This window comes from Apostichopus japonicus, chromosome 3 (assembly GCF_037975245.1).
Source record: "Apostichopus japonicus isolate 1M-3 chromosome 3, ASM3797524v1, whole genome shotgun sequence".
Lineage (NCBI taxonomy): Eukaryota > Metazoa > Echinodermata > Holothuroidea > Aspidochirotida > Stichopodidae > Apostichopus > Apostichopus japonicus.
This window is the reverse complement of record NC_092563.1, coordinates 5926178-5950008: the sequence shown is the minus strand read 5'-3', so window position 1 is coordinate 5950008 and position 23831 is coordinate 5926178. Positions and strand designations below refer to the sequence as shown.

The following is a 23831-nucleotide window of genomic DNA, read 5'->3' as shown; positions in this document are numbered from 1 at the left end:
CCAGAGGTAAGAGTGCGGAAACACTGAGGATACAATTAATGGTAGAGGTCTTGTCTGTCAAGCGACAGTTAACTATATATTAATCGCCAACTTTCACGAAAGGTGACCGACCGAATTGAAACGCCGAGAACACTGACGTGGGAACTCGAATCTCAGAGTCACGGATGGAAATCGATATCAGGACCTAAATATTCTCTAAAATTTGAATTCGTGTTGCTCCCCCTACAAAAATATGCTATAACTCGTCTGAAGTCACTCGTGGCCAAGTTTGAAGATCTCTTGTTTTGCTACCTAGGAGCAATTTACCTTCTGAGGCCTTTAGTAGGTAATGTGATCATTCATAACGGGTAGGTACGATGATTGAAAACCTTTACAACCATAGGCTATACTCTGTACAAACTTACATTCTTACATAAACTTAACGTTTGAGATAATACAAATGGAGGGCACTGTAAGGGATTGCAGAGGTATACAAACAAAACCTGTGATATATGCAAGGGAAGGGGGCTAGGGGAAGGATGAAACTTCATATATATAAATATATATATATGTATATATATTGTTAATTTATTGTTAATTTCCATATACAAACGTCTAGTTGGAAGTTGTTTTCACTTGATGATAATGCTAATTACCAGAATTTTCACTGTATGTAAAGTACATATACACTGTTTGAAATTTCTACATGCAAGTAATGAAACGACACATTCAGACATCAATTCATAAGCTTTGTGCTCCTTTAAAAAATATATATATATTAGCTCTGTTTAGCCCTTTCACACTGTCTCAACTCTAAGCCATGAAAGAAAAATGGTAGTTACTTATACTTGTTCTACGATCAAATTACCCCCTGTAAAGCTGAGCCATATTTATAATTTATTAAATTTTGAGTGACTCATGCCTAAACAGGAAAAACAGCCTGTATAAACCTGCTGGACCGCTAGAGAAGAAAAAATAATGATACATCCACCTATGGGCGCTGCCTCCAATATGCGAAAGTTAATAAATACTAAATGAAGCGAGAAATTCCATTAAATTGAATGCAAGTCTGTTCTTATCTATTGGCGTACAGTGTTGATGCGAGTCCGTGGCACGTGGGAGATCTGACTAGAGCCAGGATTACGTGTGAATTTTGTGTAAACTGTTTGCTCTGAGATTGGTATATTGGGATGTTCACAGCCGCTCGAGCACGATTGGGCCTTAGGCAATCAGCGAACTTTTATGAACCTATTATAAGTAACATTTTACATCAACTGCTGGGGAGAGAGGTTAACAAAAGGGTCCCAATAGACGGGTTTGACTGTGGAAGATGTTAACATTGATACAGCCTATCAAAGTACTGATGCAATATACTCAATATGATGTAGGCCTATATAGACTGATATTATTAAATATTGACCTTTTTCAACCATGTTTGCTCTGTTTTGTAACTTTATCAAAACTTTGATTTCAACATGATTGCCGTAACATCAGACGGGGTTGAACAGCGAAGTTTACTAACAAGGCTTAGGGTAGGATGTAGAGGGGGGGGGGGGGGAGGTGGTAGGGGAGGGCAATGACGGGAGGTATATCACAATTTTATTTTATTTTATTCAACTTCAAAAGTTAATGATATATCCTTGTTCAAAGCGTCATATCAGGGTGCTGCTGCCATTTTGTCGTGTAAGAACGTGTGTATTATTTTCATAGCTACTAGAGTCGTCACGTGATAAGCGAAAACCATACACTTGCGTTAAAAGTCTCGCTCCATTCGTCTTCTGTAAAGTTATTGTCATTTTCTTGTCCATAAACAAGTCCGCCATTTATGAGTTACAGGTATCATATATCACAGAAGTCAGTTTCACTTGGCTGCTAATTCAGAGTAAACGAATTATCTATCAGCTCCCCCCCCCCAAAAAAAAATGATAAAATTTGTTCTACAACCGACGATTGACGAGGTTTGTCTTCAAGCCGACTGCTTGGAACTAAATTGTCAAAATTGCTCATATAAGCCATCTCGTTCATTCTTTTTAATACATAGTATTTAAACCATGTTGAGATGGATCGAGTTTATTTTCTATATACGTTAACACGTTGTATGGAATCCATCACACGTCACTTCTTTATTTATTTAAAAAGGGTGTTTTTTCTTATAAATTATTTACGACCGTACGGATTTTCTCAGGGACGAAGGCTCATAAATAAATTCGGCCTTTTTTATTAAGTTTTGCCAAGGTAGCCTAAGTAACATAAACATATATAGAACCTAATTTAACGAACTTGTAAACATTGCGTCATATGCACTAACTTGTCAACTTTTTTTTCATGAAATGAGACTGAGTGAAATTATGCCCCGCCCTTCAAATATACAATACCTTGAATCAGTTTATTGTGCATTTGTTTTCCACAGAGATTCACTCGAATAGATTTAATCAGTGTCCAATCCAACCAGATTGAAAGTATATATGAAATTTTAGTATTTTGATAAAATAGGTACAATGCTCATTAGTCAGGGTTTACCCCAGTCTATTTCGCATGCGCGCTTTAAATGTCTTTTATAAACCTCCCGACGTCTGTTGAATGCGGTACGGCTTTGTTGGCATTTTGGTTTGTAAAATTGTCATTTAAATGCTGTTAGGTGGCTTGATTGATTAGCAATTATTAAGTATTTCAGTGGCGCTTAATGTTTCGGTTAACTCACATTATACCGTTGCCCGAAATTGGTTACCATGGTAATAAATAGTGCATTGGCATATTTTTCAACCGTTTTTCTAAAGAGTTCGTAATACTGTACCGTAATGTTTATTCTTTCATATTCCTCATTTAAACTAAATATTTAATTTCAGTGTACTCGTTTGCTATTATGTATACCTTCATTTGTGATAGATTTGCCGTATTAAAATATGCATTATAATGTTCATTGACTTTAGTGTACTGCACTTTCTTATGCCGCTTCGTAGCACCCGTACTGGCAGAACGAGCAATATTAATGTCATTGTTTCTATCAGTAAAGGTAAGGAACTGTTCATACTGTCAGTATGAGTGTTTTTAAGTGTGATATGAAAGGACAGTATATAGAGTGGTATTACCATTGGAAAAATATCCAAACTGCATGAGCGAGTGATATGTGCACACATTATCAATTACAAAGGAAATTGTACAAGAAATGCTTTATTAAGTAGACCACTGGTAATAACAACAACACACAAGCAACTAAAACAGACTCAAAAACCACATCTCCTATAGTCTGCTTACAATGTACACACACCGTGCACAATGCCGCATTAAAATGGGGGAGGGGCCTAAGGGGAAGGAACCCCCTTTTCGAAACTTTTGTATCGGTATAGTAAGCCTTATTTGTAATATGGTGTTATCATTTACAGCTTAAAGAATGGCAGCAGTTTGATGAAGAATACATTTTGAAAAAGCAAAAACCTTTTCAGTCAATTTGATTGCCTGAACAGAGTTTTTCTCTCTCATTCCTTTTGCTACTAATAAATTCATAGTTCCCTGCATCACCATGTGTAATTATATGGCTTTGTAGTCTAGATTTTCTCTTCAATTCTATGTTTAAAATATCGACAATTCCACGTACATATTCCATCAATTTCTATCTAACTTGGGGTTTTCTTTTATCCCGAAAGATGCATCATATGATATGATAGACGTTTATATGGGGAAGATTCCCCCGACGTGTCGCCTCGTATATATAGTGCACTGACCGAAAAGATTAATGGCCTGAACTGCGTTCCAAATGATATACTGTTCTCCTGATTACTAAGGGCGTACATGAACGGATGGCACTTTTTTTCTTTAAGGGTATCTGATTGATAACGGTGGATTTTGGATCAAAAGGCACAAGAATTCCTGTACGGCACGGTTGAGAAGTCACAGCATCTACTGTGTCAGTTCGGGCTTATATTGAAATAAGTAAAGCACATTTATTGTAATTATATGGGTGCCTTTAGTTTGTTGTTATCACGCCCACTGGATCCTATCTTTTAGAAATCTCGAGTGCAGACCGTCTCTTGAAGATCGATTGACTCTGATCATAGAAAGTTCAAGTTAAATAATTAATAAGAAACGAACGTTATACACTGAGCAGGTCAGTGTTTTACATCGAATGACGCGTGAATAAAGACCAGATATTGTGTCAGTTGGAGGTTACGTACGTAGGCTGGTTTGTGAATTATGAGAGAGAGAGGAAAGGATAAACGATTAAACGAGAAGAAAAATTGGGGGGGGGGGGGAGATAATGTAGGCTGTAACTAAAAGTACATATTAGACACAACCGTGATATAATGTAGCGCCAATAGCCTATACTTAACAGCAACTGTTGTCTTGTCATTCATATTCTAATACTGTAATACAGTTTCATACTATACCGTACTTCGCCATGACACACCCAATATTGTTTTTCAACAGTCAAGTCAAATTGTAACATATATTTTTGGCGAACGTTATTGTTTTATAACTTCTTGTGATTCGATTAACATAACCACCTCTCATATGACCATTCAACTCAGACGTATTAGGCAAGCACTGGTTACGGTTACAGATACACCTTCTATGAGATATGGTAACCTTAGTGGTATGATGTGTGTATGTGTTGATATACGTAAAATGCAATGTCCTTGACTGATGCATCATGCATTATAGCTATAGTGGTATTGTATAACACTAGGTTATTCAACCTGTCGCCTAACACTTGTTTTGTGCCCACGAACGTTCACTCTCTTGTGTAGGGTGATATCATCAACTGTCTTGAAGTAAGAGTAACTGAACGTTTGGATTAAGAAGTTGAAGGGATACTGTACTTTTCAATTAGAGCCTTGATTTATATGCCTACGACATCTACATTTGACAGGATAACCTTTGCCATTAGTTAGGACAGAACTGAACTACTGTACATGTACAATGATAAATGACTATAATTAACTCAAATGTCTCGTGTTCTGTTTTATTCATTTGATAAGCTCTACTTAACGAGAGTTAGAATGATGAGGGCAGTAAACTATAGCGGTACCTCTCTATTTCTCAATGATTGTGTGTAATTAACCCAAGACAAATAACAACCATGTATGAAGGGTAACGTTTTCTAATTAACGTTTATAAAGCCGTATAAGGCCAATGTATAGCTTAACGTTTAACATTATAATGTGCGTTACCTTTACACCAATAATTGAAACTTTATATTTAGTTCATCCAAATTCGTGTTCTCATTATTCCTGTTTATTTTTAGCCTTATATATTACGTATGAAGTTAACTTTTTATTTTCCTCTGCAGGTTATTCAATAACTGTTGCTGTTGCATGGGCCTATGGTATTAATGTATAGCAATGGATATGTTTTATCAAACGGAGTCTTTTAATGAACACGTCGGCACTTTTGTACATCTTATAAGTATAGAAATGACCGAAAATGTAATCTTAACAAGGTTTATCTGAGTCGGCAAAAAAAACAACAAGAAAACAACGACAACAGCTATCCTCATAGACCATGACGGATTCCAACAAAGGAGCCCGGGCTGCGAATTTTTTTTTCCCAAACAGGTTTTCAATTGTGTATAAATAGTAGCTCATGATTGGTCGGAAAAGTTACGTCATAACAATAAAACCCTTCACTTCGAGGTTATCAAAATGTCTGCATCCATTCGTTGCAACGAAGATATACCCGTTCAAAATTACCCGCAGCTTTTCGTAAATATATGTAGATGTGTTTGGAATTGGTTTAGACATAATGAGCACACTAGTATTGTATGATCTACTTTGATCGAAGATTTCTGTGAAGGCATTTATCGATAACATCGCACAGTGAAAGTTTCGTACAGGGGTACATAACACATGCGATATAGGCCTATATGTATTATAACTGTGTACACAGTGCACTGACGGAAATACATCATACTGTAGCATGGTGGGCTCATAATTGACGCACTTAAGGATTTGATCAACGATTTCTATCAAGGAAAAATCAAAATCACTCAACTGTATGTGTTTTTCATAAGTGTGGTTCCTCAGAAATGTAATGATCTCAATATATTTATTGTTCTGTGCATATGCAACGTACAATTGAGCAGAACTTGACCACAAAATGTCTGCCGTGTCAAGTTCTTTCATACCCCTAAATTGACACATTCGTCGATAAGCTAACTGTAGTGAAGGCTTTAGTATACATCCATTGACTTTAGATGCTGTTTGCTATACTTTGAGCCTCTAAGCTTAGACAGATCAGGTCCCAGAGAGTAGTGTTGTCCATGATATTGAGGAAATGTTGGTTAGTTTTAGGGTGCAAGATTTCCAAATGCCCAAAAACTGAACGTACAAAACCGGGGGGAAGGGTGTTAAAAGCTTAAAAATTCCACAATTTGGTCATCAAATAGCTGAAATGGATTCAAACTCATGAAATATGTAATTCTGCTTGACTGCAAAAAGTTTAGGCAGTGGCCTGCTCTATCGTTGCTAGTAATAATTGAAGGTGCGTCAATTACGGGGGTGCGTCAATTATGAAGCCTTGACTATACACTAAACTATTTTGCGTATATTCATTCAAGACTGAACTCGCGTCGTGAAGTTGATTTTGGTGTAGGCCTACCCATTCCACGAAACGAATTCCGATTTCAATAGAACGGCTGACGAATCTTGGATGGCGTAAACACGAAACCGATAGAATGTAGCGTATGTATCATAAGTAAGGTCAACATGTTATCCAAGCATTAAAAGTAAAAAGTTAGGGCGTTTGCAGGGAAACCGCGTAACAAGACTTTATTAAGTGTCAGTGTGTAACTCAGTGTATGTCTTCGAACTATCAAGCGTTTGATGCTGACGTCACGAGCAATCTGATTGGCTGAAAACTCCGTAATTGAGAACCTGTTTGGGAAAAAAAAATTCGCGCCCGGGCTTCGCCTATCTACCATGTTTTAAAACTAAAAAATAGCAATAATATAAATGTTAATCAAAAAGAAATACATACAGTGAGGTAGCTATGTTTCTAGCACGTGCATGCCAAAGTTTTTACTAATGTTTCCCCATTAACCGTGATTTCGAGATAATTTAGGTATCTTCCAAGACCCCCCCCCCCCCATCCGCCATCCGAAAAGATTTTTGAGAATTCCTGGATCCGCCACTGCACTCGCTTAGATTAATTAGAGAGTATTAAATCTTTCCGTTCTCTTCTTATCTTAAAATATCGCTGCCTCAGATACTTTTTCACATTAGTATTCATAGAATTTGCCAAAACGAAGATGAAAATTCCCCAAAATGTGTGATTTGGTCATCCCACGATTTGAATAAAGTCGACGATAGTCACACTATAGGAACTGCGTTTTTAAGAGATCTTGGTGTAGAATAACATTTAAGAAAACCGTTGGCAATCTCACCGTTTTTTTGGAAAGAAAGAAAGTAAAAAAGCCAATTACCAATCACCATGTTTGTTTTGCCATCATGGCGCATGACCTTTATACATTGTGACTTTTAATCAACCACCTCGTGGCGACTTTTATTTTTATCTCTCTCGGATTTCTTGATATATATTATTAAGAATATTCCATCTACTATACTTTTACATTTCTTTCTCTAAAAGGGTCAACATTATCATTTTACTATGTCTATAATACAAGGATAAAGCAATAATGGTTCTGTTACTCACCCGGTGACATATTATCAAAGTTGAATGTCCCACAGAGAATATCAAACGCGACAATCTCCGTTAGGTCGTTAGGTCGCTGGCTATGGACTTGAAATCGACACAACCATTTGAGAATACTATCCATTTGCATCGATCTAAAATCGTTATCTGTAGAGTTAGAAAAAAAATTGACCCGATCAAATGACAGAGTGAGACGAGATGAGAAAATAAATTGCAAATGTAAAGTGAAAAAAACAGCTTTGTAACTTGGATGTATCGTCTACCATATGTGCAATGTATTTATTATTTGGCTTCCGACACGTAGAACATTAGCTTATTAGACTTACTTGGTATTAATCAGATATTTTGTAAATTGCTTTATCTGTGGTAAATAACAAATGGGTCTTATCTGTGGTAAATAAGAAATGGGTCTTATCTGTTGTAAATAACAAATAGCTTTGTCTGTGGTGAATAACAAATAGCTTTATCTGTGGTAAACGGCCACAAACAAGGTCGGGCAATCTATATCAAGACTCCAATGATATATAAAGAGGAAACTATGGAGGTGTACCTATACGCATGTTAAGTACAAGACAATGCAACTGGCGCCATTTTGATCCTACTCTATAATAACTTGACGGATTTTCCATTATGCTTGTCAAAGTTTTGGCGGGCCGTTGATGTAACTGTTATAAATAGTTGATGAGGTCATCAATGTGACGTTTGCTATTTGATAAAAGAATATCCTGCACGAGAAAACGTGGACGCTTCCAAACACAAAAACAAAACGAATAAGATTTAATTATTTACAGTGGCGTAGGAAGGTACTTTTGAGTGGGGGGGGGGGGCTGAAGACTGATGGCCGGCCTGGGGAAGGGGTCTAAGCGGGGGGGCGGAATGATACTTCCGCCCCTCCATATTTTTCACTGGGGGGCTGGCGCCCCCCAGCCCCCCGGTTCCTACGCCCTTGATTATTTAGTAAGCCAGAATGGACTAGTGGCTTGTGAGCAGAGTTAGATTTGTGGATTATAATATCTATGTTATATCTATGGGGTGATGAGGATAGTGAGTTGTACATAACTTGATATAGAGAGCTCAGGCGTTCTTGGATATGTACACCGAGAGTGAGATCGGTCACTCCTGACCGCTAGAAACTGAAAAATATCAAATTTTTCAAGTTATCCTTGACCCGTCAAAACTTATTCTTCAACGACAAAACTGATCAAATTCCACAGTATTTGCAGCTATTTCCAATTCTCCAAATTAAATTTTGCGATGTGGTAATGTATGTTTTTCGTTGAGTATTTCATCTTGCACCAGGTGATATTTTAACAAGTTAGCAATTTAAGTAAGAGTATACGCTTTATAACCTTGGTGTTACTTTAATTTAACATTTGATATAGATATTGATTTATAGGGGCCTATATATATATATATATATATATATATATATATATATATATACTTGTCACCGCGCCAGCCAATATAAGGGACTGCACGGGCAGTGACGAATAAGCAACAAAATTCCAACTCCGCGACTGGTTTCGTAGGGGGCATGAAGCTTCATGGACAAGTTGTCGGGGATAATAAGCAAATTAAGAGTGAGTGTGGGGTGTGACTGTGGGTTGTAGAATGTGACTGTCATGCAGGGGGGGGGGGTCTCGGTGGGTGCTCTCCCAGAACGAAATTTTTAAGTTGTCACTTCAAATGTTGCATTCTGAGGCATATTAAGACTACGAATTGGTCAACGATCTACGATTAGGTCGAAACGCAAGGTTGTCCAGGTAGGTAGGGCCTTGTATGTCCCATCCCCTTTGCGCACGCCACCAGTCCAATGTACATAATGTACACATTAATGATCATAAGAAATATTCAATTATTGTGTAAACCCCATGCCGCTTTGACACCTTCTAATACACTTTAACAACTGATCGGAGGAAATCAGAGTAAATTTCATATCATATCCGCTAATATGTTGAATATTAACACATTGACTCAAAAATTGTATACGCTGCATTTTTGCTTACATGTATAAAGAGGGGAACCCACAGACACAATATTCAGTTGATGTATTAAGATTTGAAATTAGCCAATGAGAATCTTAGATCTATAGGGACCACCAGTTAAAATTGACACTTAACCAGGTATCAAATGACAATACATTTACAGCAGTATATTAAGCAAAGGTTTAGAATCACAAGAAAACGACATCGGATGAAGAGCCACTTGGTATAGGCTAATGAAATGCACATTTCGAATTTTCTGTGAAATTGATTCTCCTTAAGTCTGTCCAGCTATAGCACCAGCTGACTTGGTAATCAACGTCAATTTCCTTGCATACATTAGTGCTATCAATGCGTGTAGCTGCTTAGGCTGTTCTTTACTATATACTTGGGCGTGTACATGCAGACAGCTTATGTCGAGAGTTTATATTAAGTGCTTATGCGATGTGATATATCACCGTGCAAAATCATATGCGACATATTAGCCTATATATGTATACATATAATAGTGTGAAATGCTTATTAACAGCAAATGAATATTTAATACGAGGGTATACTGTAATGTTTCCTTCGGGAATGTAGGACAAATAATTGTAATGATATTTTTCGTTGAAGCAGGAAGTCAGACTGGGTCGGCGATTACCATATTTGTCCCGTATACTATAGTGTATATATATATTGTAGATTTTATAGCTACGGAACATTAAAAGCACGAAAGTGTCATCCTTGTTACAGTTATGGTTAACGATGCCCCCCTTGGTGAAGGTCTGCGGTTTATGAAGCAGTGTGGGTATTGACTTAACTGTGATTAATTGAAAGTATTGTTTGTCAACTTTACTATTTCACATCACTACGCTGGCCCGTAATGCAGTTCAGTGTGAACCCAACAGGCCATAACTACCCACCACTTACTGACCATCGCCACCCCCCCACCCACCCACCACCACCATCACCCACCGCTGCCCACGACATATTCAAATTTACTCATGGATTATAAGATTCAACGGGGAGAAAAAAAGGGGGAGTCAAGTTTACTTTTGAGGTGTGTATAAGCAATAGGCTTCACCCGACGTTTTGACAACGAATAGCAAAGAAGAGACAAAATTCGAAGGGGTGAATCACGTTATTACGCTTTTACATATATAACAAGCCGAAAGATAGCAACTGAATATTCTCTTGGGCAAGATTCCCCCGATTATACCCTGCCCTTCCCGCATCAAGATGCCACCAATAATGAAGGTTAGCAATTTTCGTGGCCTTTTTAATTTCAGTTGTATATGCAGTATAGATTAAGAAGTGTTGAATGACTTTATAAAAAAAAACTAAATTGATTTTTAAGTTGCCCGATGAGATTTGCAACGTGTCCTTAGGTTTTGTCTTAAATAACCTACAATCTGCATGGTTGTCATAGCAACAGAGAGCTAGTAACGTGTCTCAAGTGCACCAATAAAGTAGGACAGTATACGATACCAATAAACATTGTAATTCTTTTATCAAAATCTCAGCGGTGTTTATCTCTTTATGAAAATACTCAAGACCGATTTTAGCTTCACTATAATGATATGTCTTCATTTGGTTTTTTCATCCGCACCGTATACCCCCCCCCCTGCCCGCCCCCCCCCCAACCCTCCGCCCTCCGCTCTCATTCTTCTTCTTAACATTATAATAGATAAGGCGCAAAAATTGTATGGCAGGAGAAAACAAAATCCAAATTGAAACATTTCAGATTTTTAAGTCTATTCAGATGGGCATTAAAGGCATCCATCATTATTTCTCTGTTGACTTGCAATGTCGACAAATGAAGGATTGCCATCTCCTCTGAGATTCAATCGACTGACTTTAAGAATTTGAAGAGAAAAATTTAAAAAGAAAGAAAACTGTAGTATATAGATCGTAAATGAGAGAAGCTCTTTCCAAACGTTTGTGTTATTAATTTTGTATGAAAGGCTTAGAAAAGATAACCTTGTTTGGCCCCGGGAAGACAGACCATCGGAGCCAGTCCTAAGCTTTTGACTCAGACTATGTATGGTAAAGCTGAAATAGTTAAGAACGAAAATGGATAACGGTTCATGCCTGATTGGATAAATATAAATAACTCGTATACTGTATACCATATGGTCTGTGTTTGTGTACATGTACAGTGAGAAAACTTCCCTTCTGCCGATATAGGTTTCGGACAAGTCATCATGGTTATGTATACCGCGTAGCCCGTTTGGGCATGATGGGCCTGAATGGGCGGTCGGTTGGGTTCGAATACCGGTGTGGACGTGAAGCGATTTAAAAAAATTTCTATAATTTCCATTCGAAAAAGATCCACTTATTTCCCAAATTTAAGATGTTAACATAACGTTTGAAATTAAAAGAAATGAATCATCTCGAAGACGGTTTTGCACTAAATATAAAAAGGTATGAACTTTAATACTTTAATCAAATGCAGAAAGTTTGTGTCTCACAAAGTTATGTGTAATGGGCTGTTGTATCTTATATGATTTGCGTAATTAATATGCACTGATCAGGTTATCCTGATGACAGAGTGCACAATATAAAATGAAATGATGTGTTGGCTGAAATTAGCACATTAATCCATTTGTCCCATAAAGTTCATGTAAATGTGTTATTTTTTCATTTGCTAATTTTTTAAGTTTAAGCTTATTTTCATTTTGACCATTGCGGTTTTTTTTGTAGACTCGGGTATAACAGATTAGGTTTCTAACTATTCCATCTTTACATTTAGCTGTCGAGAATGTTAGAAACCATACTGTGACAATTTTCAAAGGAAAATGCAGTCCTAAAACCATTTTTCTTTTAAAAAAAAAACTAATCTGTTTCTTTTTCTATGTTTTATTGGTATTCCTATGTGTACGGTATATAATAGTTTAATCTAAAATTCAGAAGGGTAAAGAGATCCCGGGTCGAGAATAAACTACATTTGTGTGACAATTTCAATCACCTCTATTTCTCATTAATTTGATTCCTACGTAGTAGAAAGTCTGCAGTCTAAACGAAGATGTGTGTCGGGGGCAAGAATGTGATTCGTCGCGCCAAAGCAATAACTTTTACGATAGTCCCTCTCGTACACGCCGAGATCGATTGCGCGACGCGCTTTTGCCCTGGAGGAAATTAGTGATTTCGTTTGTTTTTAGAAGAAAAGAAAAAACATTCTTAAATAAATTTCGAGGCATGCAAGTTTGCTCTATAGATAATATTCAACCCATCACATATTTAATATCTTACTAAGAAATGATGATGTCGGTCTGACGTCATCATGAAGTCATCATATTGCTGGAAGGACGTCTTACTGAATCTTATATAAAAACAAAAATCTGCACAAAAGGCTTCATTCAGAAAAAAATTCTATAAGGCATGAGTTATAAGGGATAGCAGTCGGAAGTTAATCATTTTCCTGTTACGTCATAACAGAATCATCTCGGGTGATTGACAGTGCTGTCTTCCAGCTTTACCCATGCCCGTGAAGACTACCTACAAACTTCAAAGAATGAAAGCTTGTCGCTCAACTGTCTGTCTCGAATTTGAGTAACACAAGCACAGAGTTGTAAATCCTTTTCTAAATCAGACGATATTACATAAATGCTAATGAGATAACTTGGCTATATATATATATATATATATATATATATATATATATATATATATATATATATATATATATATATATATATACATATATATATATATATATATATTTAAATATATATAGGCTATATATAGGCTATATATAGGCTATATATATATAGGCTATATATATAGGCTATATATAGGCTATATATATATATATAGCCTATATATATATATATCAGATATATATATATATATATATATATATATATATATATCTGATCAAAATAAATGTAAGTTCAATGATTCAATAAGTCACGGAGAAAATGTCTTCTCTTATCCGGCAAGGGCTAAATTTTCATTGCGTTTACCATTTTCCCCTCTATAGATCCGATATCACTGTAGTAATTGTTACCAAAAAAAAACAAAAAAAAAAAACGATGAAATTCTACAAACCAGAAACATTCTCGATTACCAATACGAGGTAACGATAATAATGTGTAACTTACATATCTCTGATTAATCATCAACCTATATCTACTACTTACCCTGTTCAGAGTCTAATTGGGTTACTGCTATATAGCCTACAATTGGGTTACCTTCTTCTGTTTTTCCCACGAGGACCTAGAGAAAGGAGACAGAACAGAAAGATGAGCCATACGAACCTAACACCTTTAAATATCAGTTGATTCGAAATATCATGGCAACGGCTAAAATGATACACTAGAAAATAATGAGTAGGACAGCAACTGATTTTGACTTGTCTAAAGCCGTTTCCGTCCTGGATATGATATAGAACATTGAGTCGGAAAGAGGGATGAGCGCGGGAGCCGTACGTTTAGATGCTTGCGCGAAGATTTGGGGACACCATGGCAACCATGTTGGGTGATGGGATATGTGTTGAAGCCAATGGGGGGAGGGGGGTGATCGCGTAACTAGTACATGCGATAAGCAACCCATATATATCTCATTGAGAAAATTACTTCGCAACATTAATCAAAATGAAATTGAATTGCTGGGTTGTCGTGTTTACAGCTCACTATAAAAGAACAAATTTTCGCCAATAATGATATATGCAATACTTCTTACCGTCGGTACTTCAAGACACTTAATGTCGAAAAAGCTTATTCTTTTTATTTTCTTTTTGAAATTCGTATTGATTTTATTATGTTTAATTTTGTCTTTGCCTTTTTTTCCCTGTTCAACTTGGTTTCATACCGAAAATAACATTGTAACGATATCTGAAATGTCATTTGAGAAAGGCCCCAACAAAATGTGTGTAAAATATATTTTTCGATATCTGATTTTTTTATTTTATTATTTCATTATAAACAAGAAGACGAAGTTCATTTTGAAGTAACCTTTAAGCTGGGAGAAGTATCCTTAACGTTCAATAAATCTTTCTGGGTTAATCTCATCAAAGCGAGCTCGACGCTTTGTACCAAAATCCTTTAATTGAATTCTTTTCGGTTGATAGTCAACAACGCAGACTTTAAGAGGTAAAAACCTATCAGTCCTGGCAGAAGAGCATCAATGCAAACTGACCACTTAAAGCGATATTCAGAAGATTGCCCGAATATGAAAAAAACCACGTGGTATACGGAAAATAAATGTTCATTTTTTTACTGTTTTGTTTATAGTCTTCCTTCCAATGTTCTGCGCAATAAGAAATATTTTGGAGCGTTTTTGTTTGTAACCTTCAAGTTATAAAATAAAGATAATCGCAAAGTCCTGATTAGAAATTGATATAGAATTGTTGAACCTATACATTACATGCAGTAGCCTAACTGATCTTCATGAAACGGATTGATTGAAAAGCATTATTTTAGTTTAGTGATTAAATTTTCAGCTATCAAGATAGCCTATCTAATTTACTTTCAAGGAGTCAGTAGTATATATAAACTTCCTTCGTCAATTCTAGGGTCCTTAGCTTCTACGTATTAAGCTATAGTGGGTTGATCCAATCTTAAATTTTATAACAAATTCATAACAAAAAAAGCGTTCGCCTAGAATCGTATATGCAAAATAAGGCTATAAAGACCGTATCTTTGCTGTGAAATCTTTTACTATATGCTATTGTCATATAAAGTATTCCAGGACATTAAACGTCTACTATAACGCATTTGAAAGAAACTGACAGTTCTTTCCGTCCATTTACTCAATCTTGTATTCAAGAGAAAAAATGATGTCACAAATTTTACAAAGTAATTAAATATTCAAACAAATTAAAAATGTTCATTTGGTATCTCTATATGACAATTTAGTTCAGCGAAACCCGGATTGATAAATAGCAATACCTTGGTTTATTTGATTCGCTCATCTATGCAGCTGCGAAGCAATGTGATCACCGTGAATGAAACCGACTTATATCAAGCTTAATGAATATTCATTAAATGAAGAGGCAAACACGCCGCATTCCTTCTTCGGGGACCACAGCCGTCATCTGACGTAAGAGGTTTGAACGGTATAGTCCCAGAATCTCGGAACACTTTCTCATATATATGAGAGCTGAAGACATCCCGTTCAATCTGCTTCCAGTAATCGGAAAAATTTAAACATTCCCACCCCCACCCCACCCTTACCCCAATTTCCCAACTCAAAAAATATGTGCTATTTTCTCTATAGCTTGCTGCATTAACAAAAACTTAACATGAAAGTTCCAAGTATTCAAAAACTTTCATATGTTCACAGATCATGCACATATTTTACGTGAACAGTACCTGTCTTATGTGTGGAAGAATATCTATATATTCCTTTAAGTCGTGCAGTCATTGAACACCATGGAGGAAAGGCGTTGAACCTATACACACACTCATGAACGCGAAATTGGCTGAAATAAATCACGCGTCTTGGGAATCCGTGGCTACTGTTTAGTTCAGACTTTTTTGCCTTCTTTTTACCTTGAATTGGTTGAAAGTTGCCTCTCATTAAAGGATTGACCGAATCTTTCCAGGGAAAGGATTTGAAAATCTGAAATCTAACCAGGGGCTGCGGTAAGGAAAGCTGACGCGTTTATACAGTGTTATAGACATGGCTATAAGCATCACAGGGCGATCGTCTTTATGTATGCCAACACACTTGCTCTAATTGCTTTTAAGACATCTTTGGGAAGTAATTTGAATATTCATTTATGTAAATAAACAGAAGTGATCGAACGGATAGCTGTATAAGTCAAACATCGCACGTGAATTAGTAAGTGATAGCCTTACAGTGTTTGGAATTGTGTGAGCCTGGTCTCCGTGTTATTTTATACGTAATGTACAAACCTATTTTAAGAGATTGTGGGACGCGTATATAAGTACAGTACGTCTAATTTATCATAGATATATACTTCCATCGTTTTTCGACGACTTTTTATTTTAAATATTACAAAACCTTCCCAGTCCTTTCTCGTGACTTTGTTTCCCTCGAGTATACTAGAATAAATTCATTCTCTCGTACGATAATTCTGTCTATATGAATTATAAATATGTATTAATCGTAATCTCCCATGCACACAATGGTTCAATCAGCTGCTGGAAGCGATATAGGCCTATACATGAAACTTGACGTCATCTGATGACAATGCAATCGCAATGAGTGGAATTCCTACATTGTATAGGCCTCTATACCCATTATGACAGCGTGGTAGGCGTTTTGTATTCATATCGGTTTGAGAAAATATCGAACATTCTTATGCGTCTATACACATAGCGTATATGTTGTAATACTAGTACTATATTTTGCACTCATGTAAGAATGGTGCGAACACATTGGACTCGTACAATGTATAGTGACATGTTTGTCTTCCAGAGTAACTGGTTCGAATCCCGTTCCAAACTTAAATTTCCTTGTTCTATTCCAATGTAGTCATATGGTTCACATCTTGTTTGTTAGTATCTATCCATCCATCCATCCAACCAACCTTAACCCACCCACTATTCAAAATGGTCTTACAAACCTCTAACATGTAAGAGCTGTATACTGTAGTAGAAGGTACCACGTAAATGCAGTATTGTCATCTATTATTCAGGTAAATATCAACTTGATATAGCATACAACCTTTTTTCGCCCCACAAGTTTCCATGACGATGCATAGACTGCTATATATGCCTGACACCCTCCTTATTCATAATTTCTTGGTTTGTTAAGATTGCTCCGAATTAAGGTTCTTTTAATTCAATTATATACAGTTATCATCTGCAGTTTTAGCGTTCCGTTCGGGAAATTATATAAATATATATATATATATATATATATATATATATATATAACCGAACGCTTAAACAAGTCACACATGTGATTCAATATCAAAGCATAATGATATTTACTTCAATATGGGTCTTTGCTTTAACTTTGCAAAGGAAAGCGTGTATATTTAAGTTTTAAATTAGATTAAATATTGTTGGGATGAACCCTTATCTTATATCAAATTTACCCACAGCATTTATAGGCCTTTTTTTTAACTACTGATAAGTAACGATATGAGTTTGTGGAGTTGCTTCTCTCTCCGGATATGAATATCACACTGTTAGTCAAGTCCAAACACACAAAAGCTTTTCTGTAAGGTAAACCAGCAAAGTTGCTCGGACATCATATAAAGTTTCCGAATTGTAAGGGTATGAAAGAATAAGCATTTTTATGAACATAGGAATACACTTCTTTCACAAATATCTTGAACAAGAAAGAACATTTCTTATTGATATTTGCGTGCGGGGATATGTATAGTTTGGTGATTTTGGACACCCAGTCGGGACAATTTTTTCTATACTGTAATGTCATTTCCCGTTTCAGAGCACTCGTATTGTCAGTACGAGCAGTATGAATATCATGTTTCTATCAGATCAAGGTAAGGAACTGTCTGTACTGCCAATACCAGTGCTTTGAGAACATGATATTGGTATACAGTTTAGGGAGGTATTAGCATTAGGAAATTGTCCCAACTGGCTGATTTAGGATCAGCAACTTATGAATATTCATCAGGTACTAGTTTTACATGTTTACGACGGTTAAGGAAATACTGAATAATTTATAATCATCGTAACCAGAAATCACCTCAAAATGATTTCACGATCTATTTCTAGCTGTTAACTGAAAGACTGTCTGTGCGTTTTTATGACATTCCCTAAAACAGTTTAATCGCATACGTCGCAACAAAACATTATAATTTCCATATGATTTACACACATTAACATAATATTTACATAACGTTATAGCGAAATTCTCATTAATCACCATCAGAAACGTTTTGCAAGGATTATTGTCAACCTAACACCATCTCTTGGGTGTTATTTTGCAGACTAATTAAGGACCGTTGTGGTGTTGATTTAATATGGAAAAGCGTTAATTCTATAAGGTTATATCATTTTTAGAAAATGAAGCGCTTTACAACACTGTTACTTTAAGTCGACGTTTCTGTGTGGTTTCTCTTTGTCACGGCTGTTGCCCTTTAACCGTAATATTTCTCAGTCCATTTAATTCTTAGATGGGAATAAGAGCATTTATTACTCACCTTGACGATAAGAAGCCCGATAGATCGATAACAATCGAATTTATGTTCCTCATGAAAGTTATGAAAATCCACGTCTACGATTGGATATCGACTGGCAAAGATGAGACCGCTGTTCAGAAAGTAATGGTTTAGCTTCCACGAATGATAACCAATATCATATACGATATAGCTATAACATTCGTGTAATACGGAAACCAGTTTGTTGGTGGCCCGGAAATCAGACGCTTCCGTGATACAGACGAAATCTAGTCCAGGCGGAAATGACGTAGTGACTCCGTGATCTTGAGGGGTAAACGATTTCTCCTTGATGGATACTTGGCTCCCTACGTATGATGCACCTTTTTTAAAAGTTGTAGATTGGCTAGTATAATGCGACGATAGCGTCGACGAAGCACTAGCGTATATCCGTTGCCTTTCGAGTACTGTGTTAGGATAGGAACCCTCAGACTCCGGTGTGGAAGGGGTTGGAGAATGCGATCCTTGCACCACATCCGGTATTAGACCATCTTGGGATACGCTCAGAGGAGAACTCTTCCGGACTTTGCCGCCGGAGGTCGACGGTAGGTTATGACGGTATTCACTACTTCCTACGGTGGAGAACAAAGGTCGTTGTACTTTCTGAAAGGTGTACTCGTTACAGCGTTCCCCTTCCCCTGTCTCACTGAATTCGCCATCGGATGGGGTTAGGAGCTCCTCGATTTCAGTATGGGACGCCAAATGACTCACGTTTTGAGGTGGTAGAAATATCGAAGAAGTTGCTACTTCTCTATTTAAAAGAGGGGTACACGCTTCGCCATCAGATGGGGTTCGTATAAAGACTTGGGGGTTGGGATGAATCTGAGAAAACACGATCCTTTCACCTATTTTACGTGCCCTCTTCTGGACGTTTCTAAGGTTTTCTTGTATAGAAATAGCTTCCGGTAACAATTTCGTGTCTATTAGGGCGACTCGAAAGAAATGTTTTAAAGATAAGTCTGTCCAGAGAGTAGTATTCACGTTGACTCGAAAACAGTTTTCTTTAAATGAATATTTGTACGGTAATTTCGACTTGGATAAATACCATTTAACGCACACCCCACATAAAGCTAGGGGCCAACAAATCAATAGCAAAACAAAATATATTGGCACAAAGAACAGTATAGAGACAAAGAAATAAATGGCGTTGAAGGCATCCTTTTGTTTCGTCGTTATTGTCAGAGAAAGGAAGAGACAGACGACTTGGTTGAAAGGCCACGTCCATAAAAGCACCAAATATTCCGCGATGGTGTAGGCTTGGCCCTGCCATGGCGACGGGAAGGGGTTCTGGTACAGCATCGCTATAGTTGACTCTTAGAAACATCGTTTGTAGGATCGCTTGGATGACATGGTTCTGAAGACATAAAAAAATAATACAAAAGGAAGAAATTATTTAGTAGTAGATTTTGGTAGAAGAACTTGAGAGGAGAGAGGGGTCATAAGTTATATAGCTCAGTGGCGGAGCGTCCATACAGTCAGGGGGCGGATGCCCCCCACCCCCCCTGACGGACTCAAGTGGACTGCTGGCGCCCTTTTCAGCTTTTTACCACTTTTTACTTATTAGCGATCATTGACTTTTTTATTGAGCTCTCATCTACCTATTGACATTTGTCACATTATCTGCAAATTAGCAAGGCCCGGAAAGGGTCATTTCCGGCGATCTAGGGAGTATCTTTTTACTCAAAACATTTCTGTGCGCTACGCGCCAACCTGGGTGGCGCTCCGATTAGATAGTGTTGAAAGCGCCCCTACAGACCATTCTCGCCCCCTGACCAATACCCCTAGCTCCGCCACTGATATAGCTGGTATTTTTTCATACGACTCAACCTTTCACCAATTTTCTGTTCGAAGCGTATCAAAACTTTTTTTTTCGTCCCAAGAGTGGCAGGAATTAGTAAATACATAATCAAAGCCGTAATTGACCCTTGAGTTCCATATATGGAAGGCACCCTATGCGTCATAGTATCCAGTTTATATTGATATTATCTACGGATTCTATTCGGACTTTAACCATTAATTATTATATTAAGCAACAACGCAGCCCCCCCCCCCCCACCCCTCTACCCCTCCCATCGCCCTCCTATTCTTCACATTCTTCGTAGTTCGTACGGAATAGCTACATGATTTGACAGACCCGTCCTGAAGCTTCATTATCTTGAGAAAGAAAAATGTACGTTCTACAAGAAACGCGAGTTTATGTTTCTTATAACGGTTTCTTTGCAGAAAACCAAGAGGCTAAATGTGAACTTGTCTACTGATATTCACAGTAAAGGAGAAATTAACCGATACACAGCATTGCAGAGTGCATTTTAAGAGATGTCGTCGAGACAGAACCCGAGGCACGACGGAAACAAAGATGACGTCATCACCGCCAAACATGGTTCCTCTGTGCCCCAACTACTTCCGGATGCGATCATGTGACCAATGTGTAGTCTTTAAAGAATAGATGTAGGAACAAAGCAAACCATTTGCCATGCAAAACTATATTTCTAGCTTTAAGTTAAATTTGTTGTCTTAACGTACCATGAAACGTTTCCCTCTTATATTATTTACAAGTATTTTGCGGTACCCGAAAATACAGGTAATGCTACAACCACTCCCGTATCGTATCTATCACATCGTTGCCTACATTATGAACGTGCTATACTAAAGTATAAGCCTAGGCTGTTATACATCTTATCCCACATTGCATCCTGTTTGCACGAGTTCATCGCATCATACCACGCCTAACATAGTAACTAAACGTATTTAGGTAGTGTTTCCTTACATTGCTACAGGGGAAATACTCTTCTACAGTCTTTTAGTAAATGGACGGAGGCAAACATCGTAACATGTGACCTATATTTGTGGGCTCTAATGACATTGCATGTTTGCTTTCTGTTGCTCATCTGTCGTCGTTAATGATTCGTTCAGCCAAATGCTACTCGCTGTTTGCGTAAAGATTAACCATTTACCACAACGTAAGTTCAACCATGCATGCGGGACTAAAAACACGTCCATACCGTTGGCATAATGCAGATGCTGCTGTAACATAAGCCGTTTTTATGAAATCAAAGTGCACATGTTAAATGATAAAAATCGTGGATGAGAATAAATATAAGAAACGTGCATATGTAGGCCAGGCCTTAAAAATACTCTGTGTAATACGAGGTTATACCTTGGTCTGTTTTTTTTTTTTTCTTTCTTTTTAATATCATGAAAACAGAAAAAAAAATACTTAAAATGCGACCTAATGTTTATGTCAATCGTTATAGCTTGTTTAAAACCGACTATAGTGGTATGTCTGTACCATATATATATCGATTAGTGTATATTACCTGAACTGGTACTTGGCCGGATGGATTCATATTGATATACTTGGTCGGATGGATTCATACTCATATATACTCGTGGTATTTTGGGTATCTACTAGTTTACATACTTTTGATTACTCGTAACCTTATACTCATCATTATACTCACAGCAATCAGAAATCTACTAGAACTCGTAGGCTATATACTTAATACGCTGTTATGCTTGTTCCAGGCCCGGATTAAGTGTTTCGTAGGCCCTATAAGCACTATAAACCTGTGTAGGCTTGAAAGTAAACATACTTCGACACTATATAGGCGAAACGTCACTGTATAGGTTGGTGCGTACCGCACGATGAATTGTAAATTATCTTAATTACCTAATAGATTGCCGGAAATGACACTTTCCAGGCCTTGCAAAGTTGCAGAAAAAGTTATTTGTGGATCAAAAAAAGTTTCATGGCCCTTTGTAACAGCTAATGGATCCACCCAAAAAATAAACATTTTAGGCAAGTTATGGGAATGTAGGAGTGATATACGACCCACTACTTATAGTTAAACGAAGCAAGGAAGAAAGTATATTGGACACTCCAGTTTACACACATTCTGTGGCATTTTCGTCGGCCCCCATTTGCTTCGTAGGCCCTATAGACACAGTGTATACTGTGCCTATTGGGTAATCCGGGACTGGCTTGTTCTACAAGTAAGTTTAACATTCATAAGATTTGATTTCATCGATGTGAGTGATCTCAAAAGATAAACAGACTATATCATTGACAATTATACCAGTGCCAAATTGTAACTCAATATGGCCTCTATCAAGGATTTTACTGTCAATCTATAGCCTATTTAAAATTTTATATCCCCGCAGTTGGTCATATTTCTGCTATCCAATAAAATTGTCAGAAACTAAAAGCGAGGTAACTAAAAACAACTGCCATTTCATGAGCTAAATATATACATCTCAGAAAGACAGTAGTTCGAACTGTAGAGAAAGCAAACCTATATCATAGCTGTTTGAGCTGTTTAATATTTCGCTAAATATTTGCGGGAAACGTTAAGTGCGATTATAGCTGGAGAATAGCTTTGATAACGTCGCAGCAGTAAGTGCTAGATTCCATTCAAGCAGAAGGTGTCATCGCTGTTAATTGAAGCAATTTTCTTCCTCTCATACATATATATATATATATATTTGTCTAGAAACTGTTTGCCACTTTACGTGATAGATGAGATTATGGTTAACGACTAAGATACACTGCGTGTATAGTTAATAATCATAATAAAACAGTTATTTTTACGACGCTTAAGCGACCGCGAATGTGGGAGAAGCCCGCAAGGCCTTATGGATTTGTTTACAACTCTCACGGCGGGTGGCTTTCAATTCCACATTTTAACACAAATTTGGAATCTCTTCATGTTAGAAAGTCATTTCTGATGGGTACATCGTAGATTGCTCTTTGATGAAACACCCACCTTGCTATGACCCGGGCCGAGGTCGAACCCGACACCTCCCTATTGTTAAGCCTCATTGCTTCAAATGCCACCGCCTTTATCCACGCGGCCACAACACCGGTATAGTGTAGACTATACTATAACAGAATATGCAACTAACGGCAAACTGGTCGTTGGAAATGGTAAATTTGGGTAAAATGTGAAGGATTTGTCATGTATGCGATGGATGGAAACATCTTGCTTAATTCTGTGTATAAATAAACTAATGTCTTATTTGTTTATTTGTATTTAATGGTTATATCCGGGCATGTATATGAATTTGCATCCTTAATACAGATGAATATGCATATACAACATGCATATGTATATGTATAAATACGATAGTGAAATGATAAAGTA

At 37.1% G+C, this 23831-nt stretch overlaps 1 protein-coding gene and 1 long non-coding RNA gene across 4 annotated transcripts in view; one reads left to right on the top strand and one right to left on the bottom strand.

Annotated features, from left to right (window-relative positions):
• Nucleotides 1-23831, top strand: part of LOC139961415 (uncharacterized) — a 56305-nt gene that overhangs the window by 7810 nt on the left and 24664 nt on the right. The gene's annotated exons all lie outside the window — the stretch shown is intronic.
• Nucleotides 1-23831, bottom strand: part of LOC139961398 (sphingomyelin phosphodiesterase 3-like) — a 47223-nt gene that overhangs the window by 8066 nt on the left and 15326 nt on the right. For both annotated transcript variants that reach the window (XM_071960550.1, XM_071960545.1), the window contains 3 exons: nt 18676-20044; nt 13733-13808; nt 7627-7773 (listed from right to left, as the gene is read on the bottom strand). In XM_071960550.1, the coding sequence (XP_071816651.1) occupies nt 7627-7773; nt 13733-13808; nt 18676-19989 (1537 nt within the window). In that variant the 5' untranslated portion in view covers nt 19990-20044. The remainder of the gene's footprint in view (nt 1-7626; nt 7774-13732; nt 13809-18675; nt 20045-23831) is intronic.